Below are 22,872 nucleotides of genomic sequence, written 5' to 3' on the forward strand. Positions count from 1 at the left end.
CGGAGTCGGCGAAGAAGGAATGACACGGAGGCAGCATTCAGTTGATCAGCATAGTTGGGTTCTCTAGCCAGGATCTCCAGCCAAGTTCTGTGTGTTATTGTCTTATTACATCTGTATTTATACCAGTTGATTTTAATCCTATCAATTTCTATTCCAAAGGTTAGGGCGTTTCTTTTTTTTTCTGAGCATTGAAAATTTATTGTGACAGTTCTTTTGAATACAGCAATTCCTTTCTTTTTTTTTTTTTTTTTTTTTTGCTAAAAGTATTATAAAGGGTATTACATAAGTGTCCTTTTTTTCTCCCCCCCCCCCTTAGGGCATTTCTTATCTCCATTCCAGGAAGTAAAGATTATGTAGTTTAACTGTGATTGTTGTAGTTAAAGTGATTAACTACCTGCCTGGCACTTAGTTAAGGGATTTTATTCCCTCCCTAACTTCAGGGAAAAATCCGTACCTGGGGAAACAATCTTTCTCGGAGAGGTGACCTTGGTTAAAACACATAGCGCCAAGAAAGGGAGCAAACATATTAAGAACAGTATGTCATATACGCCAGGCCCCTTGAAACATATGCTGTGCAGATGTTTCTTCCCTGCAGCGACTGTGTCAAGCAGCAAGGATGGACCAGCTTCCAGCAGAGGGTGTGAAAGAAATAAAGCTGAGTCCAAATGACTCAACCTCCCTGGACCTGGGCTACTTTAAGAGGTTTTGAACTAGTGATTTTTAAGGCAGGGGTCCTAAACCTGAATCTGCAGTCCACCCCCCACCCCAACCCAACTGTGAAATTGTGTGTACACATACAGCTTTGTGGGGAAGAGAGTTCATAGCTCTCATGAGCTTTTGTAAAGGGTCCATGATGCAAGAAAGGTCATGTTCTCCTAGTAGTCCCTGCCAGACCCAGTAATGCAGGTCGAGCTTCTAGCAGCCTTTTGCATCCATTACCAGGAAGTGCTGGGCAAAGTGTATTTGGTTATCTTAGAAAAGGTGGAAGATAGCAAGCCGGAATGCAAAGGTTGGAAGTGGATGCTTTGGGCAGGGCCAGACCGAAAGTGAAGAAAACCAGAGCCAAATGGGGTTTTAATTTCTAAATGTAAAACTTTATTACATTTCTAGTTATGTTTTTTTATGTGATATACTTAGGACCAAGGACTTAGAGAAGTCCTACTTATACCCTTGATCTGATTTGGTTTCCACCCCACCTGACAGAGTGACCTTAGAGTGACCCTTGTTCCCCTTCCCATTCCAGCTTGAGGCACTTGGTGTCACTAAGAAAGCAGGAGCTGGCTAGAGAGATGGGGTCTGAGTCTAAAGTCCCTCAGTAGGAGTTAAGAACAGAGGGGAAATCTCCTTCCTCTCAGGCCCTCCCCAGGTTAGCAGAAGGAAAGAACAATATCTGTCAGACTGGATGGGGTACTCCAAGGCATCCCAACCCAGTCTCTTCTTCCTGGTTACTTCCTGGCCACATATGATCCTACAAACCACCCCATCTCCTGACCATTGCCCTCACTTTCTGCCTGAGCAGCCTGAGCATGGAAAGCCAGAGATCCCTCTGACAGAGCTCAGAAGCACCAGGGAGGTCCCCCGGCAGCTTTGGAGAATGGGGACCCAATGGCTGCAAACGGGCCTTCTCTCTGCCACCACCACAGCCACGAGGAAGCCCAGGGTAGACGCTGCTCTGTGTTGGCCCCTGTGCTTGAGTTTGCTTGTTGTCTCTCCCTCTCCCTCCCCCACCCCCAACCCAGATAAACAGTATGTACATGCATCAAGAGAGGAGCCGAAGCAGGGGGACCCACAGCACAGATCGCTTATATCTCCCTGAGCCAGGGAGCCACAGGGTTTGCCAAAGGAGTACAGGATAATGGCCTAAGAGTCCAGCAGGCTGGGGACAAACCTCTTTGGCTCTGTTAAGGGTTGAGGGAGGAAACAGCTCCAGCTACCTAGCCCAGAAGCCTGTGGCAAAGGTGGGAGGGGGAACCTCATCACCTTGAAGAGTCACGTCTACATCCATATTCCCTTTTAGTTTTAGAAGAGGCTCTTTCATCCCTCCCCGCTCTGACCCCAGCAGTTAAGAAGAATTTGGTGCCACATAGTGGGTGGAGGGAGAAGGCACATCTTCAGCCTAGTCCCTGCCAAGTCCATCAAGGGCAAGAGTTAGTCCCCAGGTGGTACCCACACAGCCACAGCCACAGCCACAGAGGCCACTCACCCAGGACAGAAAGGAAACTGGGCGTATTACTTTAGGGGAAGGAAAGGCGTCTGTGGCCCAGACCCTGGTCACAGGACCCAGCCCTCTAGAGTTGGGAGAGCCCAAAGTGGAGCGGAACTGGGAGTGCTCTTTAATCGCGACTCCCCACCAGCTGCAACACAAAGGTGAAGATGTAGATGATGTCGGTGTAGATCTGCAGGGCGCCAGTGATGTAGTCCTCTGGGCTGATGGTGTGCTTCCGGTTCCCCAGGACCAACTGAGTGTCGTAAGCCAGGAACTGCAGGGACAAGCACGAGTGAGATCCCGAGTACAATGCCAGAACTCGTTTTTGGTCAGCAGATCTGTCCCCAGAGCCTCTGCGCCATGCAGTGTGCTTAGGGGACACATTAATGAATGGCACAACACATGGCCTCTACTCTGAAGCAGTTCCCAGTCTAGAAAAGGAGAGAGACACAGTCCGCCTGCTGAGTGTTCTTCTACAGGCAGTGTGGACACAAGAGGGCAGGGGTGCCCAGAAATCAGCGAAACCTCTTGGCGAGGGAGAGAGAGGGAAGGGTAGTTGTGGCCACATTCCCTGCCTCCCAAGTAGCCTAAATTCATACTCCATCCACTCAGTTCCTCCCTTCCCTCCCCTCAGCTCCCCTTCCCAGAGGGGCAGGGCCTTACTCACCAAGGTAAAGCAAATGGCCCCCAGACCAGCATAGACCATATGGAGCCAGTAAATCTGGGGAGAGGGAACAGGGATGGTGTTAGAAATCTTAACAAAGCACGACCAAGGTGAGCTCTCAGGACCAACTTCCCTGGGATTCTGGCATCCAAGGGGATAGATCCAGGAAGCTACCTACACGGAAGGACTACCTCTGCCTTCCAGATCCTGGGAGAAATTGAGAATGGTAACAGATTTGGCAGAGAAAACAGCCATCCTCCAGTGGCCATATAAAAACCAATCTCCAGCCAAAACCGGTTTGGCTCAGTGGATAGAGCGTCGGCCTGCGGACTGAAAGGTCCCAGGTTCGATTTCGGTCAAGGGCATGTACCTGGGTTGCGGGCACATCCCCAGTAGGAGATGTGTAGGAGGCAGCTGGTCGATGTTTCTCTCTCATCGATGTTTCTAACTCTCTGTCTCTCTCCCTTCCTCTCTGTAAAAAATCAATAAAATATATTTAAAAAAACAATCTCCAAAGTGAGTAAGGTACAGAGGTGTCCATATATTTCTAGGAAAGAGAAGGTGGTTGAATTGCAGCTCTAGGAGGGGCAGGCTCAGGCAAGCACTGGTCAAAGAGCCCCAGCACCTTTCCCAGTCATAGTCCACCTTCCCGGGAATGCTTCTTGCAGCCAATCCTGGGAGGGACGGACTAAAGAGGGCTGGGAGGGAAGCCCCAACCACCTTGATGAACATCGGAGTCAGAGAGTACCCCAGGCAGCTCTGCTCAACAGCCTTCCAGGTGCCTGTCCACTGAAGGGCAAGCAGCCCTCCTGTTCACGTGCTTCCCCTTCCAGCTCTCTGCTCCCCTCTCTGCCATGGGGGTCCTCTCCCACCGCCTCCTAGAACCTGGCCTCAGCTGCCAGATCTCATCCACCACTTCCCATGGGAATTCTGTGATGCTGTCCAAGGCCTCAGGTGTGATGGGTCCCAGGGCCGCCTGTTGCTGAAGAGAAATAACTAAACCCTAACTCAAAGGACGGGCCTCAGCACTGGTGCCTCTACTGGCCAGTCGAGGGTTCTGGGAGCCAACTCCTGCCCAGGGGCCTGTGGGCCTGCTTCGCTCATTCTACAGAAAGTCTCCCCTGACCACTGGGCTCGCTGACCCCAGCTCTCCCGAGACACTCACGTATTTGAAGGACAGCACTATGGCAGTGACAATCCCAGTCACCATCATCACAATTCCCAGGACACAGAAGAGGCCTGTGCACGAGGTGAAGTCCACCTGCCAGGAATGACGTTTCTGTCAGATGAGTGTCACCACCAGCAGGCCAGCCAGACTGGCCCTGCCTCCCCCCACCTCCCAGGAGTCCCAGTGCTGCCTCCTGGGGGGCATGGGAGTGACAGTCTAAGGACTGACATAGGGAGCAGTTTTGTAGGTAGAGTAGCTCTGAAGGGAAGGGATTAGGGTCTCTAAGGGAATCCCCAGTCTAGGGGGTCTGGGCCCTCCCAGGCCTGCTCAAGCACCAAGCCTTAAGGGCCAGCTCTGTATAAGAAAGGGGGGTGGGGAGAGGCCAGGGAGGGGCCCCCCAAACCCTCACCTTGGTCTGGAAGCAGAAGATGGTGACTGAAATAGTCACCACAGCAGTGATGATCATTGCGATGATGACAGCTTTGGTTTGATACATACTGAGTGGAAGGAGAGGGAGAGGCTAGAGGCATAAGCCATATGTGACTGACTTCAAAACCACCACTTCCCCCATGCACAGGACTGCCAGCCCAGAGATGCCCGCTCCCCCATAACACACACTTCCCAGAGCATGGTGGTTTGTCCCCAAATGTACCTGGAAATGGTGCCAGTCATGAAGCCCAGGGCAAGAGTCTGAGGGAAGGAGAGAGACAAGAGTGAAACACTTAAGAGAGGCATGGCCATGGCAGTGTCAGGGCTGGGAGTAAATGTGACTGAGGAGACAGGCGTAAGGATAAGGTGGCGGAGAGAACCAGACACCTTCCACAATGGCATACCCATCCCTAACCCTCCCTCACACCATCTCCACATCCCCTCCACGCTTCTAGACTTACAAAGAGGGTCAGCAGGATGATGTTCCATGGGAAACGGCGTCTGAAGGGAAAGAAACCATAATTTAGTGACTCCGGGCCAACCAGGTATCAGAGTCCTTTAGCAGAAGGAAGGTCTTGGCCCAGGTGCCTGGAGAATTAGGCCTTGACTGGGGGAGGGGAGGCTGGCTCAGCCTTTGGTACCTGCTCAGGTGTTCTATGCAGGGACAACACAGGGCAATAGGACAGATGTGGACTGTGGGGCCACAAAGACCTGGATTCATTTGAGCTTTTACACTATCTGTGTGACTGGGGGAAAGTTACTCAGTCTCTCTGAGCCTTGGATTCTTCCTATTTGTTAAATGGTAAAATGTTACATATCTTGCAGGGCTGCTGTAAGAATAATGGCTACAATAGCTAAATAGAGCCCACACAGGCAAGGTACTTTGTTGTTTTTTCAAACTGTAAGAGAAAGTTTATTTAGAAGGTTACAGAGGTAGTAGAAGTGAGCCAGCTGGGCTGCATAGGCTCAGGAAACTAGTAGTTATAGATGCAAAAGGGCCCTTAGAGCTTAGGAGAGAAAGGCACAGGTAATGTGCCTGGGGTGGGGGGAGGGGGGAGAGGGGACGGGGGAGGGAAAGGCTGGGGCACCAGGCAAGGTACGGTACACACCCACATGTAGCTGCTATCATCCTCATTACTGCTTGTAAGTCTTCATTCAGCTGCTATAAGGAGTCCCCTTTCTGCCCAAAATATTTGGCCCCACTCCTGCCCCCTGCCATCCCTTCTCTTTGTCTAAGTCTATGGGACTCACCTGGGTCCCTGGCAGCAGGCAAGGGTCAGGTAGGTGGCCAGGAAGACAGCACTGGGGAGAGAGAGACAGGAAGTAGTCCACAGGCCTGGTCAGCACTAGGTCCCTCTTGGCCCCACCTGACAGCACTCACCAGGCCAGCAGGTTGGAGCCCACAGAGCTGTTTGGAAGTCTGAGGGAAGCTACCTAGTAGGGCAAGATTACCCCAGCCAAGGGCACTGTTATGGGGGGTCTGGCCAGGAAGAGGGTGAAGGAGGTTGGAGTAGACAGGCTAACCGACTGTAGGGACCATTTTACTTTATGTGTGTTGCCACCAGTTCCCCACCCCTGATCTTAGGAGTCTGTGCTGCTGCTGCTCCTCACTGGGTGGCATGCACCCACACTTCCCAACAGAGGTGGCAACGTGAAGGGCCCCTCACAAACAGTATTTGGATCCCTTCTCTGAGAAATCCAGAGAGTTGTCAGCCCCTCTCCCCTTGTCCCGAGCAGAGAGGAACATAGACTCACTAGGATACGTAATAGACAGCCACATTTCTTCTCACAAACTCGCCAACTGGCTTCCTGTGGATCAAGAGAAGACCAGAGTCACAGCTGTTTCCTCAAATTGCCCACATCCAGCCCTTCTTCCGTCCCTCTGAGTCAAGGGCCCCCCACCCCAGCTCCTGGCAGGTACCCAAGCAGGCCCAGGACCCCAGAGCTCCAAGGAGAGGCTTAGAGACTCACACAAAGGTGAAGATGGCGATGATGGCCACTGTGATGAGCAGCTGGACGGAGATGATGCTGTAAACCTGCAACACAGACGGGTCAGCATCCCACACCCCTGGCCTCTCCCCAGGAAGCAGCCAGCCCCCAGACCAAGGAGCCCGAAGATTGTCCTCCTCCCCTGACTATTAACCGTGAGGAGGGCCTCCTTCTAATTTTGAAGGATCCACTCTTTGTTTCCACTCGAGAGCCCGCCCTAAGTGCAGCCAGGTGGAGAGGCTGGCTCCAGTATTATCCACATCTCAGAGCTGATCCTCACCTCCAGCTGCTACCTGACACCCCGTCCCTGTCTGACATCCAGCCTCAGTTTACTGCTTACTTCCCCTGCCTCACTGCACAGCCAGTGTGGCCCTGCAGTTGCAGCCGTTCAGATTGACACTGTTAGGTATCTGTCTACTCTGAGCAGCGTGCTGTGCACACAGGAAATGGGAAAGGGAGGGTGAGCTACCATCATTTCTGGCTTCCAGTTGCTTACAGCCAAACAGGAGAAAGAAGTCTGGGGAGGACAGAACACTTTACAGAGTCTGCTGAGATTTTCTCAGACTGAATCTGCCTCTGACCCCAAAACAAGGTCACGGAAAGAGGAGCGAAAGGTTAGGGAACAGGGATGAGAAGAGTACAGGGCTAGAGAGAACCTGGAAGGCAGCAGCTATTTCCATGGGAATGAGTCCCCAGCTAACAGTGCCTCCCCGCCAACCACCCCATTCCCACAGCCCAAGGGGCCCAGGTACACCTGCCTCCCAGGCCACATCTCACCTTTCGAATGAAGGTGTGTCGGACTTTCATGTCATCCCACTCTCCGGCCCCGAAGCTGTCACTCACTGCTCTCTCCTCGGCATCATAGCCTGGGCCTGGGGACAAATCATATATGACCAACTAGGAACATGTGGCCTCAATCCCAAAGCCTCTGTGACATTATCTCAGAGTATCGGGTATCTCCAGTCAAAAACCAAGTGTTATAACGAACTCCTTGCCCGAGCCAGGTCCTCTAGATGCCCACAGAGTAACCCATCAGCATGCACTGAGGTCTCCTGGGCGAGGATGCCCAGCCCACACCTGTGTGCTCTGGTGTACAAACACCTGTGGTTGCAGGCACGTGGACTAGAGTGTCAGCCAGAGGAGCTGCGAGGGCAGGGTCAGAGCAGGGGACTTGATAGAAGGAGGAAAAGGAAGGTAAAAACACTGCACAGCCCTATCCCACTGGTTAGAACGTCAGCCCAAGGACTGAAGTCTCAAGTCTGATTCCAGTCAAAGGCATGTACCTTGGTTGGGTTGCAGGCTTGATCCCCGCCGCAGTCAGGGCGTGTGCGGGAGGTAACCAGTCGATGTGTCTCTCTCCTATCCATGTTTCTCTCTCTCTCTGTCTCTCCCCCTCCCTCTCACTCCCTTTAAAAATCAATGGAAAAAATATCCTCAGATAAGGATTAAAAACAACAATAGAAAACACAGCACACGTGTGTGCAGGGTGGAAAAGAGTGTGTAGACCAGTGATGGAGAACCTTTTGAGCTCGGCGTGCCAGCATTTTGAAAAACCCTAACTTAACTCTGGTGCCGTGTCACATAGAAATTTTTTGATATTTGCAACCATAGTAAAACAAAGATTTATATTTTTGATATTTATTTTAGATATTTAAATGCCATTTAACAAAGAAAAATCAACCAAAAAAATGAGTTCGCGTGTCATCTCTGACAGGCGTGTCATAGGTTCGCCATCACTGGTGTAGACCATGATCTACCTTGGGTCAACAAGTAGGACTCAGAGAAAACAGACATGTCAGGGATATATGTTCACAGGACAAGACAGGACTGGAAACGTGACTGACCACTGATATTTGCACCGAGCAGACGAGTGGCCAGATGAGCCTGGGCTGTGCTCCAGGCCACACGGCATTCCTGGAATGCCTGGGGACTACTTTCAAAGTCCGCATGTGGGCTGCTCAGGAAAGTCACTGCCTTCTCATCTTATCTCATCTCAAAGACCAAACAGCATTTACTTGCCAGGGTGATTACCAAACATCCAAATGACCTCTGGATGTTTGCAAAAATCATGTTACCTTAAAGGACAAGAATTTAAAAAAAAAAAAAAGTACCTCAGGTTCCAAAGGGAGAGAGGAACTGGGTGGGGTGGTGCCCCCTAGTTAGGAACGGCCACCTAGTAATTAATTACTTCACCCAACCACTTTCTCTGTGGTGTGTAACTTCCGGTGTGTCTTATGGACTCAGACTCCCCGCTGAATAACGGGGCTAACAGGTGGTCCAGGGGAGCTATGTACGAGTAGGAAGAAAACAAAGATGGGAAATGGAGAGATGAAAAACCGGGTTAACAGGAAGTTGAAAAGGAAGGAAATGAGGTGGCTCGGTGCTGCCAGTGCTCCTCCCACCCACCGCCAGTCACCCTCAAGCACTCACCGTAGTGCATGGGCATCGGGTGCACGGGGGGCATAGGCTGTGGGTAGCCAGCAGGGTGACCATAGCCAGGCTGTGGGTAGGCAGGGTAGGCAGGGTACCCGCCAGGCAGGACAGAAGGCTGTCCATAGCCCCCCTGGGGTGGAGGGTACAGGGGGTTGCGGTCCTCATACGGAGGGGGTGCGCTGGGGTTGGACATGGCCACTCAAGGGCTGAGGGGAGACCCCAGCGGCTGGGACCTGAAATGGAAGACAAGAAAAGCAGTCATGAGTGCCTGGGTCCAGCTTACCCCACCCTAGTCCAGGTGGTCTCTGTGGAAGGAGACTCTCATATTTTCTCTCAGTCACGGGGTGCCATCCTCTGCCCACAGGCCGTCCTCCCCATCGCCATAGTGCCCTTGGCCCACCAGCTCAGCCCCTGCCCCTCACCTTCACACCAGCTTTCTGCCCACAGCCCTCCCTGTGCAGCATCCTGCCATGGGTGGGTGGGTGGGGGGAACAAGAGTCCAGAGGGATCACTGGGCATCAGTGGGGTAAGCGATGAGGAGCAGGAGCCTGGGAACCCCCCTGTCATCACTTAAGAATGCCTTCCAGCCCCGGACAGTGTGGCTCAGTTGGTTGGAGCATGTCCTGTATACCAAAACGTGGAGGTTCGACTCCCAGTTGGAGCACATACCCAGGTAGCGGGTTTGATCCCCAGGCAGGGAGCGTGTGGGAGACAACAGATAAATGTTTCTCAAATTCATGTTTCTCTCTTTCTCTTTCCCTTTCATTTTCTCTCCCCCCCCCCCCCCCCCCGCCACCTCTTCCCCTCCCCGCCCCCCCATTTCCTCTCTCTGGAATCGATTTAAAAAATAATAAAGAAAATAAAATTTTTTAAAAAGCTTTCTAGTGACCAGGGAAGAAGCCTGATGGCCCAGCAAAGCCTGGTGAATCACAGGGCCAGCTGGGACCCATTGAAGGGTCAACCCAGCCCCCATGGCAGCTGGCAGGAGAGTCAGGCCTGAAAGGCAGAGCTGGGGAGGAGCCAAGGCCGATGGTGGGGGAGGAGGCGAGGACAACAAGCTAGCCCTGGTGCTGGAGCCACCAGCCCCAGCGTGGGAGGGCAGAGGGCTATGGACAGTGGCAAGCTGAGTCAGGGGACGCCAGAAGCCTGGGGGAATGGGTGCACAGGGCTGGCCACCAGAGCTGGGAGGCGGCGCAAAAGGGCAGGCCTGAAACAGAACTTTCTGGTTCTTTCAAATAACAGCCTAGGCGTGTCAGATGGGTGTGTAGCAGCCTATGGCTGCCACTGCTCACTTCGTGGCCTTGCCGTAGTGCTTGCAGGGCCTCAAAGCCCCCGGGGAGGGGGAGACACTTGTTTTGAACCCTAGGGTCTCTAGTGTCCCTGTGATTCTTGCCTGTCTCCCCCAGGGCAGTGGCTAGCAGGGAAGAGGGAGCCCTACGGATTCATGCCACAAGGTCCAGTCACTACCTTCTCTGAAGGAGGAAGAACCCCACAGCCAGGGGAAAGCTGAGGACAAGGCCCCAAATGCTCAGTTCAGATGAGGGAACCAAGGCTGAGAACAGTGAACTGTTCCCCATGATCACAGAACTGTTCCCCGTGATCACAGAACTGGCAGGTTAATGGTGCCACCAGAATCTCCAAGGCCTTCCGGGTCCTAGATGTCTGTCTTCTATATTATGTCTGTCTGTCTGTCTCTCTCTCTCTCTCTCTGGTTGATTCCTGCATGTGCTCTGACGGGGATCGACCCTGCAACCCTGCCATATGGGGATGATGCTCCAACCAACTGAGCTACCTGGCCAGGGCATATGCTGTGTTCTTTATGCCTCTTACGCCAAGTAAATGTCCCCAGAACTGGTATTCCCCTCTTAAGTGGCAGAGATTGGGGCTTGCGAAGAGCTAAGAAGGAGGTCCCTGAAAGACCCGGATTAAGAACAAGCCCTGATAGAGTCTGGGCCTCTTCACAGGGCCACCACCTCCCCCTAGCATCCTCCAAGGGGCAGACCTTTAGGATCCCACAGAGAGGAAGCACCCCCAGATTCAGGTCAGCAGAGAGCCTCAGAGCCTCTGCTGGAAGGAAGAGTCGGCTTTGTAGGGCACCTGCACAGTTCAGGGATCAGATAAAGGACTGTCTTATCTCTTCTCTCTTATGACAATTGGGATAATCCAGAGAGAGGAAGGTGGCAGGGAGGGTGGGGAGGCAGTATTGAATTACAGGCCAGGTCTCTAAATGGGTTATTTTGAGGAAAGCTGTTCTTCATCTTCCCAGAGTAAATGGACCAGCACAGCAAGAATGTGTCAGGTCAGAAATAAGAAAGATGTCCCGGACAGCAAGGGTGTGACACAGCAAACCAGGGCATCAGAAGTGGGGTCGTGTGCAGGTCCTGCACCGGAGAGTAGAGTGGCCTGAGGAGAGTGGAATGAAAGGAACAAGGGAGGACTAAAAACTGGGTGTGCTGAGTTTAAGAAACCGAGATAGTCACTGTTTTTGACAATGTTTTGTTTAGCCCTAGCCAGTTTGGCTCCATGGATGGAGCGCCGGCCTACGGATTGAAGCTTCATGAGTTCTACTCCAGTCAAGGGCTTGTACCTCAGTTGCAGGCAACCAATAGATGTGTCTCTCTCACATCGATGTTTCTCTCTCTCTCTCTCTCTCTCTCTCTCTCTAAAAAATCAATGGAAAAATTTCCTCGTGTAAGGATTAACAGCAACAATAACAAAAATGTTTTGTTTATGTAAGAATGAGAAAATACTCTTAAGTTGTTATTTGTGTCTCTTCTTAATAGACTTTTAAAAGAGGAAGAAAGAAAAACTGGGGTTCCCTTTTGTGAGACAAAAGCCTCCTTCACCCTATAACTCTCTATCCATCCCCTTCAAAAATTCCCTTTTAGCCCTAGCCGGTTTGGCTCAGTGGATAAAGTGCCGGCCTGTGGACTGAAGGGTCCCAGGTTCGATTCTGGTCAAGGGAACATGCCCAGGTTATGGGCTCGATCCCCAGTAGGGGGCATGCAGGAGGCAGCTAATAAATTATTCTCTCTCATCATTGATGTTTCTATCTCTCTCCCTCTCCCGTCCTCTCTGAAATCAATAAAAATATATAAAATAAATTAATTAGATTAAAAAATATTTTATTGACTTCAGAGAGGAAGGGAGAGGGAGAGATAGAAACATCAGTGATCAGAGAGAATCATTGATCAGCTCCCTCCTGCATGCCGCCTACTAGGGATCGAGCCCGCAATCTGGGCATGTGCCCTTGACCGGAATCAAACCTGGGACTTTTCAGTCCATAGGCCAATGCTCTATCCACTGAGCCAAAATGTCTAGGGCAAATATATATATTTTTTTAGATCCCCTCTTAACTACACCAAGAGAACAGTGGTCTGTTTGCAGGAAGAGGGATGGGCTTATCTGTCATTATTGCCCTCATCTCAGCACCCGGGACCATTTGATGTCCACCATCCAGATGGTGGCATATAAGTGAACAGGCTGAACACAGCAGGGGGCACTGGCAAGAAAGGCCCTGTGGTCAGAAGCTCCACAGTGTCACCAGTACCCAGTTCTATAGCCTCCTCAGGGTGCTCCTCTGTGAAATGAGCTAAGTGGACCAGACGGTCCCTGACTCATTTCCAGCTCTAACAGACTGGAATCCTGAAACTCCCCTGAGAAGCCAGGCTATTCAGTGCCTGCCCTGTACGTGGCCAGCCAGCCACCCCTCCCTCCTTCTTCAAAGCTGAGCCGGACAAACAGGTCCCTCTCTAGACTAAAGGGTGAACCAGGGAGAGCAAGGCCGGCCTTAGATGGGCCACGAGGATCCAGGGTTCCAGCCCAGTGCAGAGGGCTGCTGACTCATGGGGACTCCCTCCGCACTCCCGCCCTCCCTCTGACTCTTCTGGTTTCAGAGGAATTCACTAGTGGCTCTGCCTGCTGGGGATACAGGAGGTCACAAACCAATTCTCTGGGGCCTCGGCCACCAGCCATGCCCACCAGAGACTGGCACTGACCATTTCACCTCACCATGCCTCAGTTTCTCCAGCTGGAAAATGAGTTTAATATTATAATAGTACCCTCCAGAGAGTTGTAAAAATCAAATGAGAAAATACACATAGAACACTTAGAACAGTGCCTGACCTCTGATAAACAATAAATGTTGATTATTTTTCATTATTATTTCATTAAATCCTCTCAAGAGGCCAACAGGGTAGATAATGTTATTTTCCCTATTTACAAATGAAGGAATAGAGGCTTAGAAGAATTAAGTCACTTGCCCAAGGTTACTTAGCTAGGGTATGAAGTCAAGATTTGAGCTCCAAGACCAACTCCAGAGCCCATGCTCTTAAAGCCCCTGCTCAGAGCCCTCATTCAAACACCTTGTCTGTTCAAACTTCTCATCACTTCTCATAGCTTCCCATCTAAGACCCCCTAATGACAATGGAAGGCTTACAGAGTAAGTGGATTCCAGACCATTCAGCCCCTTCCATATCCCCCAGGACCCCAATCCTATGCAACCACCAGGAAGAAAAGAGAGTAGTCAGAGACAGAGATTCTTACTTGTAAGAGCTGAAATGAAACTCACTCAGCTAGGGTAAGCCCACCCCTCACTTTGCCAACCAGATAGCCATAGTCAGGGAGGCAGAGTGACCTGCTCTTTGTCACAAAGCTGGAGATGGGGTCGGGTGTAGAGGTCTGGGGACAGGAGAGGGAAAGTGTCCAGGCCATCAGGGCGAGGCTGAACTCAGTCACACTCACCTCTGAGCAATGCCAGACTGCAGAGCCTCGGCCCAGGGCTGCCAGCACCGGCAGTTCTGAGCCTGCTCCCTGGCTGCTGCCCCACTCTCATGACACCCTGGCCACCTCCTCATTGAGCTCAGCTGGGGATGAGGTTTGGGGCTGGCACTGGCCCAGGGAAAGGGGGAAGTGGCCAGTGTTTACTTTCATAGCTATGACTACAGGTGGGAGCTGGAGAAGAATGTAGAGTTGAAAGGGAAGGAGGGGAAATATCTAGAGAGTGAGGATGATTCATGCCCAAAGACTAGGAACCAGGAATCAGGTCATCTGGAGGGGCTCACAGTCTCCAGGGGCTAAAAAGGACTATTAAGGTTCCCCATTAGAAGCCAGAATTTTCCTAAAACACAGTGAGCATTCAACTCCTACTGGATACACTCCAGTGACAGGGAGCAAGACTGTTCTACTTGCAGGCAGCTTGAATCACTAGAACATTCTTCGTCACAATGCCTATTACCAAGACATTCAGACTCTGTCCTGTCCTTGCCATATTACAGATCTAAGTTTGCTCCCCTCTCTTATGACCCCAATCCCTCATCAGAGAGGAGTCGGCACCTCTCCTTTCTCCTGCAAGACCCCCAGACCCAGCCGGCACAACCGCAGAAGTGGGTGGGCTCAGATGTAGGACTTGCTGACTGTCAAGGTTTTCAGGTGCAGCGTCAGGAAAGCATCTCCTTCCCCTGGAGTGTGGCCACCATACTCCTAGCCAGTTGAGGCCCAGGCCCAGGCTCCCCTGGGGGCATCCGAAGGTTAAGGCTCTGGAATCTGCAGAGAGGCTGGTGCTACTGGGGTTACAGCAAGAGGGTGTGTGTGTGTTGGAAGGAGGGGTGGAAAGGAGCAGCTGACTGGTCCAGGCAGCGTGCCCTCCTCCCTGCCAGGAATGGATGCCCAGAGCCAGAGTGGAAAGAATAGCTCAGAGGGCACATGTCAGGAAACCCCACCCAGCAGGCCTAGGAGGGCAGCCCCTGGCCCACTGTAACCAGGACTCTTATTAGTCTCTTTTCCTCCCTCTTCCTTTACCTAACCCAACTCCCCCACCCAAGAAAACACGTCACCCTCCTTCCCCAGCATATAGCCACCAGGGCAGAGGAGGAGTAAAAAGATACACCCAGGAGTGTCTGGGCATGTCACCAGGCCTGACGCACACAGACCAATGGGCCCAGAATCCACTTATCCTCTGTCTGCCTGGCCCCTGGGATTAATACGATGACGCTGAGTGGATCTGAAAACTGAAACATCAGAACTCTGGGTTGGACTTTAGAAATCATCTGGTCATTTGACAGACTAGGAAATCCCAGAGCCAAGAAAGTTCCTGTCCCAGCCCACGACAAGCCCTCTGGGTCATGGGTTTGGAACGTCATTCCCAGCTCTGCCCACTGTCTGAGAACTCAGAGAAACAGAAGGCAGCACACACACCCTGAGGCAGAGCCAGAACAGTCCACTCATTTCCCCAGTTCTCTGTGCCTCCTGCTCAGAAATAGATAAGACTGTCAGCCCATGACTTCGTTCCCAGTCCAGGTCTAACCAGGGCACTCTCTCCAGTCAGAGACTGAGAGGGGTGGCACCAGTCTCCAAGCTGCCCTGGAGAGCAGGGAGGACACAGGCATCCACAGCTCCCCCATCACCCTTTGCTGAGGGCAGAATTGTGTCATCAGTGTGATAATCTCAAAGACCCCAGGCAAGTCAGTGGTCAGAGTGGCCTGGGAGTGCAGTTTAGGGAATGAGGAAGCCATTAAACAGGCAGGGAAAAAAGAGAATCACTTACAGTAAGTAGTAAGTGCTGTGTGCTTACCATGCAAGACTTGGGCACATGGGATCTCCACAAGGCCCCTATGAGACGCATATTCTTTTTATATTGATTTCAGAGAGGGAGAGAGAGAGAGAAGCATCAATGATGAGAAAGAAACATTGTCGGCTGCCTCAGGCACACCCCCTATTGGGGCTCGAGCCTGCAACCCAGATATGTGCCCTGTCTGGGAATTGAACCACGACCTCCTGGTTCATAGGTCTATGCTCAACCACTGAGCCACACCAGCTGGGTGAGATGCATATTCTTATTCCCACTCTACAGATGACAAAACTGAAATTAAGAGAAAAACAGATCTAAGGTCCCATAGCAGGTGGACAGCAGAGATAGGTTTGAACCTAAATCTGATGTCTGATTTTACACTTGCCTAGAGCAGATGCTTCTGAGACACCCCACCAGTCACCTGTGTGATGAGGTCAGCACCCAAGGCCGGTTGAGGTAGAAAAGATCTTTGCTGTTGATACCAGTCCCCTCCCCCTTGTAGAAAGTCCATCCAGGCCAGGGCCCTGGGTTAGGAGGCAGGGAGCTGAGTTCTTGTCCTGGCCCAGGTCCTGACTCTACTGTGTGAGTCAGGGTAGGCCACTTCACATCCCTGAGCTCAGTTTTCTCATCAGTGAATGAGCACACTGAACCAAAAGATCAAAGTCCATGCCAAGTCTAACAGTCTCTGATTCTGAATGAACTGCCCGAGCAAACCAGAACAGGAGACTTCACGGCAGAATGACCTACTTCCTGAAGAATCTAGGCTGAGGTCACTACTCATGTTAACTGTTCTGGATGACCGTCTACCGAGGCAAAGGCATGTGGCTTGTTCTGGGTTTGGGGGTGGCCAAAACTTCTCCTCCCCAACTGCCTCTGAACCCTACAGCCAGCATCTCCTAGGGCCTCACTCACCCCAGAACCTGAAGCGAAACCAGGTAGCACTAGAAAAGAAAGACTGAGGCAGAAAGCCAAGAAACCTGGGTTTAAGTTCTGACTATCACTAACTAGTTGTGGGAATCCAAGCAAATGACCTCCCCTGCCCTCCTTTTCACCCAAATCAGCCCAGGTGGGGGAGAGGAGGAGGGACTTGTTATGGGGACCAGAGAGTGGAGAGCTAGAATCATCACCCAGGCCTTCCCTGGACTGCTCTAAAGAACACAGCCCAGGAGATGGGAATGATGAGCTCTGAAAACAGATCAGTCTGAAAAGCAATCCATATCCCCTTTTGGAAATTCACAAGGCACAGTGGCATACTAGGCTGCTGAGAAGTCCTGCAGTGAGCAAACCTGTTCAACTTTTGTTTAACCCAGTGTTCCTTCAAACTTTCTCAAGCCTGAAACATTTTTATCAAAGCACACCTAATGAATAATATTCTATGGATGCTGAGCAGGCCACCTTTGTTTTACAGATAGACCCAACCTTGAGAATGACTCATGTCCTAACTCCTCATATCTTTATTTTTTTCTTAATGTTTATTTATTGACTTTTTTAAAATATTTTTTTATTGATTTCAGAGAGGAAGAGAGAGGGAGAAACATCAGTGGTGAGAGAGAATCATTGATTGGCTGCCTCCTGCACGATCCCCAACCAGGGATGGAGCCCATACCCTGGGCATGTGCCCTGACCTGGAATTGAACTGTGACCTCCTGGTTCATAGGTTGACACTCAACCACTGAGTCACACTGGCTGGGCTATTTATTGATTTTTGAGAAAAGAAGGGAGAGAGAAACATAGATTTGTTGTTCCACTTATTTATGAATTCAGGATCCCTGAATTGGGATCGAACCTAAAACCTTCTCATATCTTTTTTTTTTTTAATTGAAGTATAAATGACATATAACATTATATAAGTGTCAGGTATACAACATAATAATTCAATATTTATATATACTGCAAAATGGTCACAATAAGCCGTTATCATCCATCACCATACAAACTTACAAAATTTTATTTTTTGTGACAAGAACTTTTAAGATTTACTCAGCAACTTTCAAACATGCACCACAATATTACTAACTCCTCATCTCTTAAAACCTCGGCCCTTACATACAGCCTCTCCGAGCAGTCACATTAAGTACCAGGCATGCCCCCTCTCAGAGAGTCAGCTAGCTCAGTGCCAGGATGGGTCCTCTGTGGGGGTCCTTCCTCTCTCATCCCTCCCTCTCCCTCCAAGCTGCTATTATAATCTCCACAGTAGGATTTACTGCCAAGGCTGGGTGACATCTCCAACTAGCATAGAACCGGGAGGCTGGCATTCCCTGACATCACCTTAATGTAACAAGAAAAAATACAAATCATTACACACAAGAAGAAGGACTCATTCTTATCTTCCTCCCTGCCCACTGTATTGAGTACCCTCTAGGTACCCAGCATTGTGGCCTGTGGACTTCTGGATATCATTTCTACTTCAAACACACACACACACACACACACACAAACACAACCAGGTTTTAGCTTAGAATCCCCGAGTCCTAGGGTTAGAAGATTCTGTTAAGGCCATCCCCTCCCAGGCGTTTCCAACAGAATACTCCAGAAAGCCCACATCATTTTGCTAGGGGAGGCCTTCCCAGAGAGCTGTATGAGCTTGAGCTTCCACTCCCTGGCCCTCCCTCTGAGGACACACAAGTGTGTGTCCCTTCTCTGGGGCCTCTGCTCTTTCTAAGGGCCCAGGGTGAGAAGTTGGGGGGATGGAAGTGCTCTGAGGTGGACAGCTTGCAGCTAAGGCCCCCATTCCCATGGGAGGAGGCTAAGCTGAGGTGGCTATTACCTCAACCTGACATGAGGTTCTCCCCACACTTAAGGTGTAACCCATCATTACCTCTCTGAGGTGCCCATTTTTACAATGAGGCCCTGAGATCATGGCATAAGGAGACAGTATATCAGGGCCCTTCACACTGTGAGGTCCCACCACTTTCTTGAGTTACAAACTGGGTCTCTGGGTCCTCATGACTGGAGAGACAGGGAGCGCAGGCAGGTGAGAAGGAAGTATTGCTGCCTCTTAGTCCCAGACAAAGCGGCCCCAAGGAAGCACCTCGCTCCCCCTGCCACCACTGGCCAGGCCAAAGGCGCCAGCTTTGAAACCAAAGCTCACCAATGAGATGAATATTTCAGAGCCCCAGAGAACTGGACACCTGAGGGACCTTCCATGACACGTGTGTGGCTCTGACCCTGGTTCCTAGGCCTACCCCCATGTCCCATGTCCAGGTCCCTCAGGTAGAACCCCACAGCTAGAGGCCCCAGTGGGCTGAGAGGGGTAGAGACCCCCCAGGGACAAGAACTGATGCAGAACTCACAAGATCAGGGCCAAGCCTCCCAGCATTCTTCCTCTACTTGCCCTCCCACTGTCCCCTGGCTCCTTCCCCAGTCTCACTTGTTTACCCCTTTTCCATTTTCCTGCTTGCTTTTTACTCTGACCCAAAGAGGACAGGAGAACAATACTGTCCCTGTAGCTTTCTGAACAGCCTGAGGAAGTGGCAGGAAGCAGGCAAGGTGAGACAGAGCCACGGTGACAGAGGTGCCCACTTCCGCACCCACAGACAGGGGCTGCTCACTATTTCCACCCTGTCGCTTTCCCCACTCACTAGGACTCTTTTACCTGTCTACACCTGGGCTGGCGCAGGGCAACCTGCGGCCGGGCGGGCCCCACGCCATCTCGTGCCCTCACTCCGCGCACAGCTGGCCACTCTGGGGATGGCACTGTGGACACGCCCTGCGAGAGACACGCGCCAGAAAGAGGGGCACATGACACCCTCAAACCCTGGCCCGCCCGCCGGTGCCCACAACCAGCCGCTCGGCTCCCAAAGATAAACGGGTGGCACCCACCTGCCCTCGGCGCAAGGGGAAAGCGAAACTCTATCAGAGAGAGCGACGGATCCGCGTTCTGGCACCGGCTGCCGGGGCGGGAGCGGCCCGGCCCGCCGCGCACTCCGAGAAAGTTTGGGGGCCCCGGCCCAGCACCGCCCCACCCTGACTCAGCCCCCGCCGGCCCTCAGTCCCCAACTCCGGAGGGCCGCGGCCCCCTGACTTGCCTGGCAGATCCTGACGGTGCGTTCCCGGCCTCCAGGCGTCGCAAGTCTGACACCACCCGCCCCGGCCTGTGCTGGGCTGGGCTCTGCGCCCCGCCCCGTCGCGTCGGCCCCTGGGGCGGGGTCTCTGGGCGCCGCCAGTGGGGCGCTGGGGTCCGCCCTGGTCCCGCCCACGCCTGGCCTGTGGCCATGACGAATTCGCTAGTCCTGTATTTTCGGATTTAAAGGCAATACGTGATCACTGATGGAAACTTAAGAGCACACAAATATAGGATGAAAGTACTTCATCCCACCCCCTCCCGACTCCCAGCGGGAAGTACTTGCTCTTGGTGCTTCTTTGCCTTTACGAATTTTACTTGTTTTTCTAGAGTGACGTCATATTGTATGTTTTGTTTATTGCTTTTCTTTAATATTTTATCACAAGCATCTCCTTGTTACTAAATATTATTCAAAAGCAACTTTTAACCCTGGTCGGTGTGGCTCAGTTGGTTGAACGGTGTCAGGCACCCAGAGGTCGCTGTTCCATTCCCAATCAGGGCACAAGCATGGGTTTCAGGGCTCCATCCCCAGTAGGGGGCGTGCAGGAGGCAGCCGATCATGGATGTTTCTTTCTCTCCCTTTCCTTTCCTCCCTCTTTAAAATCAATAAAAACAGATATATACTTTTAAGTACACTTTTAATGCTTCGAAGTATTCTATCACATAGCTATGCTGATTTATTCTACAATTTACTGAACAACATTCAAATTGTTGCCCATTTTTTCATTATTAGATATAAGTTTGTGGTCAACATCTTTGACAGTTCTAAGCTTTTAAGCCAAATGCACTTTTTAGGTTTAAAACTTCAAACATTCAACTATAGAGGTGAAACTTAGAATCCATGGGGGCCAAGACATTTCCTGCTTGAAATTGATTCAACCAGGAAAGCAGCTGTTAAGAGTCAGAGTCCTGAATTGAGATGTAAATTACTACTGTCAGTGCACACCCTTGGGCTGAGGGATTTGCATCCCTCTCTCAACCCTCTCAGCCACAAACGGAAGAGGCACTATCAGTTTGACCTTAGATATGAGGAATGGGTTCTGGGAAGTTTAGAAACCCTGCCTGAGTTTACACAGTTCCCAAGTTCTGTTTTTTCCATTACACCAAGGCTGACGCTGCTGGTGGCTGAACAGCTTTACTTAAGGTGCTTATCTCGTGTTAATAGCTACAGATCAACACTACCACAAAATGTCTTCACAGGCTGCTGACCCTTTTCCTTTTTAAATGCGGGAGGGTTGACTTGACAAAACACATCTAGGAATGAATACAGCCAAGACAACCTGAGCAATTCCTGCTTCCAAACCCCTCACTAAGCACTTTTCCTGACATTATTATCCCCTGTGGCCAGTCCAGCTCCTTTAGAGAGCAAGGCTTGGGAAGGAAGGGCCTGGGCTGGACTTACTGGAAGCTCATATGCATTCTCAGCATAAGTGAAAGCAACCTGTTTACTACTAAACATAGTAAGCAAAGTTGCCACTTAGATTGTATGTTTCAGGCTAATCAAAATAGAAATGTTTCTTAAATTGCCTCCCCCCTCTACACACACGCTGTATGTTTATTTGTATAGGTAGATATACCTTAACTAGGAGTTACTTTAGGGGATTGACAGGTGGACATCATGGTGAGCAAACCCCAACCACTCTAACCTGTTATTGAACAAGGAACCTGCCCCTGAGTGGGTTTGCTAGGGCCAGCCAGTAGTGTGTGAATTCTTGGTGTAGAAAAAATTTCACAAGCCCAGGTGACTATGAGCGTACGTTAATTAAAGCTGGGGACAGTAAAACAGGAAGGGCTTAGGTTAGGGTAGAAGAAGCAACAGGAGAGCCTAGGCTGGATTGCCTTAGCTCTGGGAGTCAGACAAAAGAGGGCCTCGAAGACAGGTTCAGGGGATTAGCCTGGGATAAGCTGCCACTGCCATGCTCCCCTGGTTGCAAGGCTCTTGAGATCCCTTAGAGTTTAGTAAATGGGTGCCTGTGGGGGAAGAAGAGGGGGAAGGTAATGACGTGGGTGTGCTCCCCAGAGCAAGAGCGAGCTGGGTTCTTTATCTTGAGGCTTTTATCTCTCTTGCAGGTGGGAGTCTTAGGGGAGGTCTCAGAGGAGGGTTTCAGCAGAATATTCATCAGTTTTCCAGGTGTGTTCTTCCAGGGTCATGGTCTCTATTGATTGGTCAGTACCAGGGCAGGGTCCTTAGTCGCTGTTGCTAGTCCCGACATTGCCCACCTGGTTTTTCTGCTTTTCTGAGCCTGGAGCTGAAATACAACTAAGACCTAGATGTTATGTATCTGGTTGTAAATTGCTCAGCCAGTTTTTTCAGCTCTTTGTCTGTTTCCCCATTCCATTTGTCCTGGCTTACTAGTCTGTCTCAAACTATTATCAGTGGAAGTGGAGTTCTTGGGGTGCCATGAGGAAAATAATTTCCTGAGGCCCCCCACGGGATGATGGGGTTTCATGGAAAGCTTTATTAATGATGTAAAATTAAGGGGGTTCCCCTCCAGACTCCCATCTCTGTCCATCTTGCCATGGAAGAAGTCCAATCCTGTCTTCAGCAGGGCCAGAATTAAGGCCACTGCCCAGAATTTCTGTTCCATATTAAAGTCTAGTCCAGCATCTGACTAGCTTATGTTTCCAGCTGCAGTCCATTGTGTGAGGGGTCCACATGGCCATGGGCCATGCAGCTGCTTCAGGCCACATGGCTATGGAGAGAGAACAGTCAAATACATGGAGCAATAGAGAAAAGGGGAGAGAACTCTTTGGGGATTTTTAATTTTCCAAGATTTTGTGTATTTCTGATGGGGTTCACCCTTTAGCCAATCCACTGTTTCCCAGGCCAAACTGTCAGCAAGCACCTCCCCTTTGTCACTGACTTCACTGTGCACGTGCCTATCTCCCCTTTGTTTGGTCCCTTCCCCAGTGACCTGCAGGGAATGGACCGGTGGTTCTCTGGGGAGCTTGAAGCTGTAGCTTCCTGGTGAAGCTGCCAGATGACCATGCTTACAGTATCTGATTCTCTCTTTGCTCTCTTCCTATTATTAATATTAATAATTAGCTAATTATGCTGATAACAAAACCCTTCAATCTAAGTTCAGTTCATAGGGACAGAAGGCCTCATTTTAGGAAGTCTCCTTCCAAACCGTGAGATCACCAGCAAGAGTTCATGGAACAAGTACAGTTCTGCTCAATTTCATCCTCCCCCTCGATCACAGTGTGGAGCCCTAGGTGAACTGCAAGGCCTTGTAGAATCTGGCCAGACCTCTGATATCCCTGCATGCTCTCTACACTTTGGCACCTTTTCCAGAAAGCCCTCTCCACTTTCTAGAACTTCCAAAGTAGAGACATCTCCAAGGACATTGTT

The 22,872-nt window shown here is 50.9% G+C and overlaps 2 protein-coding genes across 2 annotated transcripts in view; one reads left to right on the forward strand and one right to left on the reverse strand.

The window, feature by feature from the left end:
• The window catches only part of PNKD (PNKD metallo-beta-lactamase domain containing), a 68,803-nt gene that overhangs the window by 3,227 nt on the left and 42,704 nt on the right, over positions 1–22,872 (forward strand). The gene's annotated exons all lie outside the window — the stretch shown is intronic.
• TMBIM1 (transmembrane BAX inhibitor motif containing 1) lies at positions 1,073–19,568 on the reverse strand. Its single transcript, XM_070422118.1, has 12 exons — positions 19,486–19,568; positions 8,887–9,122; positions 7,234–7,328; positions 6,439–6,503; positions 6,223–6,276; positions 5,719–5,769; positions 4,929–4,968; positions 4,691–4,728; positions 4,448–4,535; positions 4,036–4,131; positions 2,874–2,927; positions 1,073–2,480 (listed from the first exon to the last, which is right to left on the reverse strand). Exons 2-12 carry the CDS (start codon positions 9,080–9,082, stop codon positions 2,334–2,336), a joined length of 924 nt encoding a protein of 307 aa, XP_070278219.1. The 5' UTR covers positions 9,083–9,122; positions 19,486–19,568; the 3' UTR covers positions 1,073–2,333.

The sequence above is a fragment of the Myotis yumanensis genome, unplaced genomic scaffold (assembly GCF_028538775.1).
Source record: "Myotis yumanensis isolate MYYU_CA2020_CCGP unplaced genomic scaffold, mMyoYum1.0.hap1 SCAF_8, whole genome shotgun sequence".
Classification (NCBI taxonomy): Eukaryota; Metazoa; Chordata; class Mammalia; order Chiroptera; family Vespertilionidae; genus Myotis; species Myotis yumanensis.

Coding starts and splice junctions, on each gene's coding strand:
- TMBIM1 (XM_070422118.1), bottom strand. CDS start 9,082: ATGTCCAACCCCAGCGCACCCCCTCCGTATGAGGACCGCAACCCCCTG. Junction 6,504..7,233: donor GACACACCTTCATTCGAAAG/GTGAGATGTGGC, acceptor TCTGTGTTGCAG/GTTTACAGCATCATCTCCGT. Junction 4,969..5,718: donor GCCTGCTGCCAGGGACCCAG/GTGAGTCCCATA, acceptor CTTTCCCTTCAG/ACGCCGTTTCCCATGGAACA.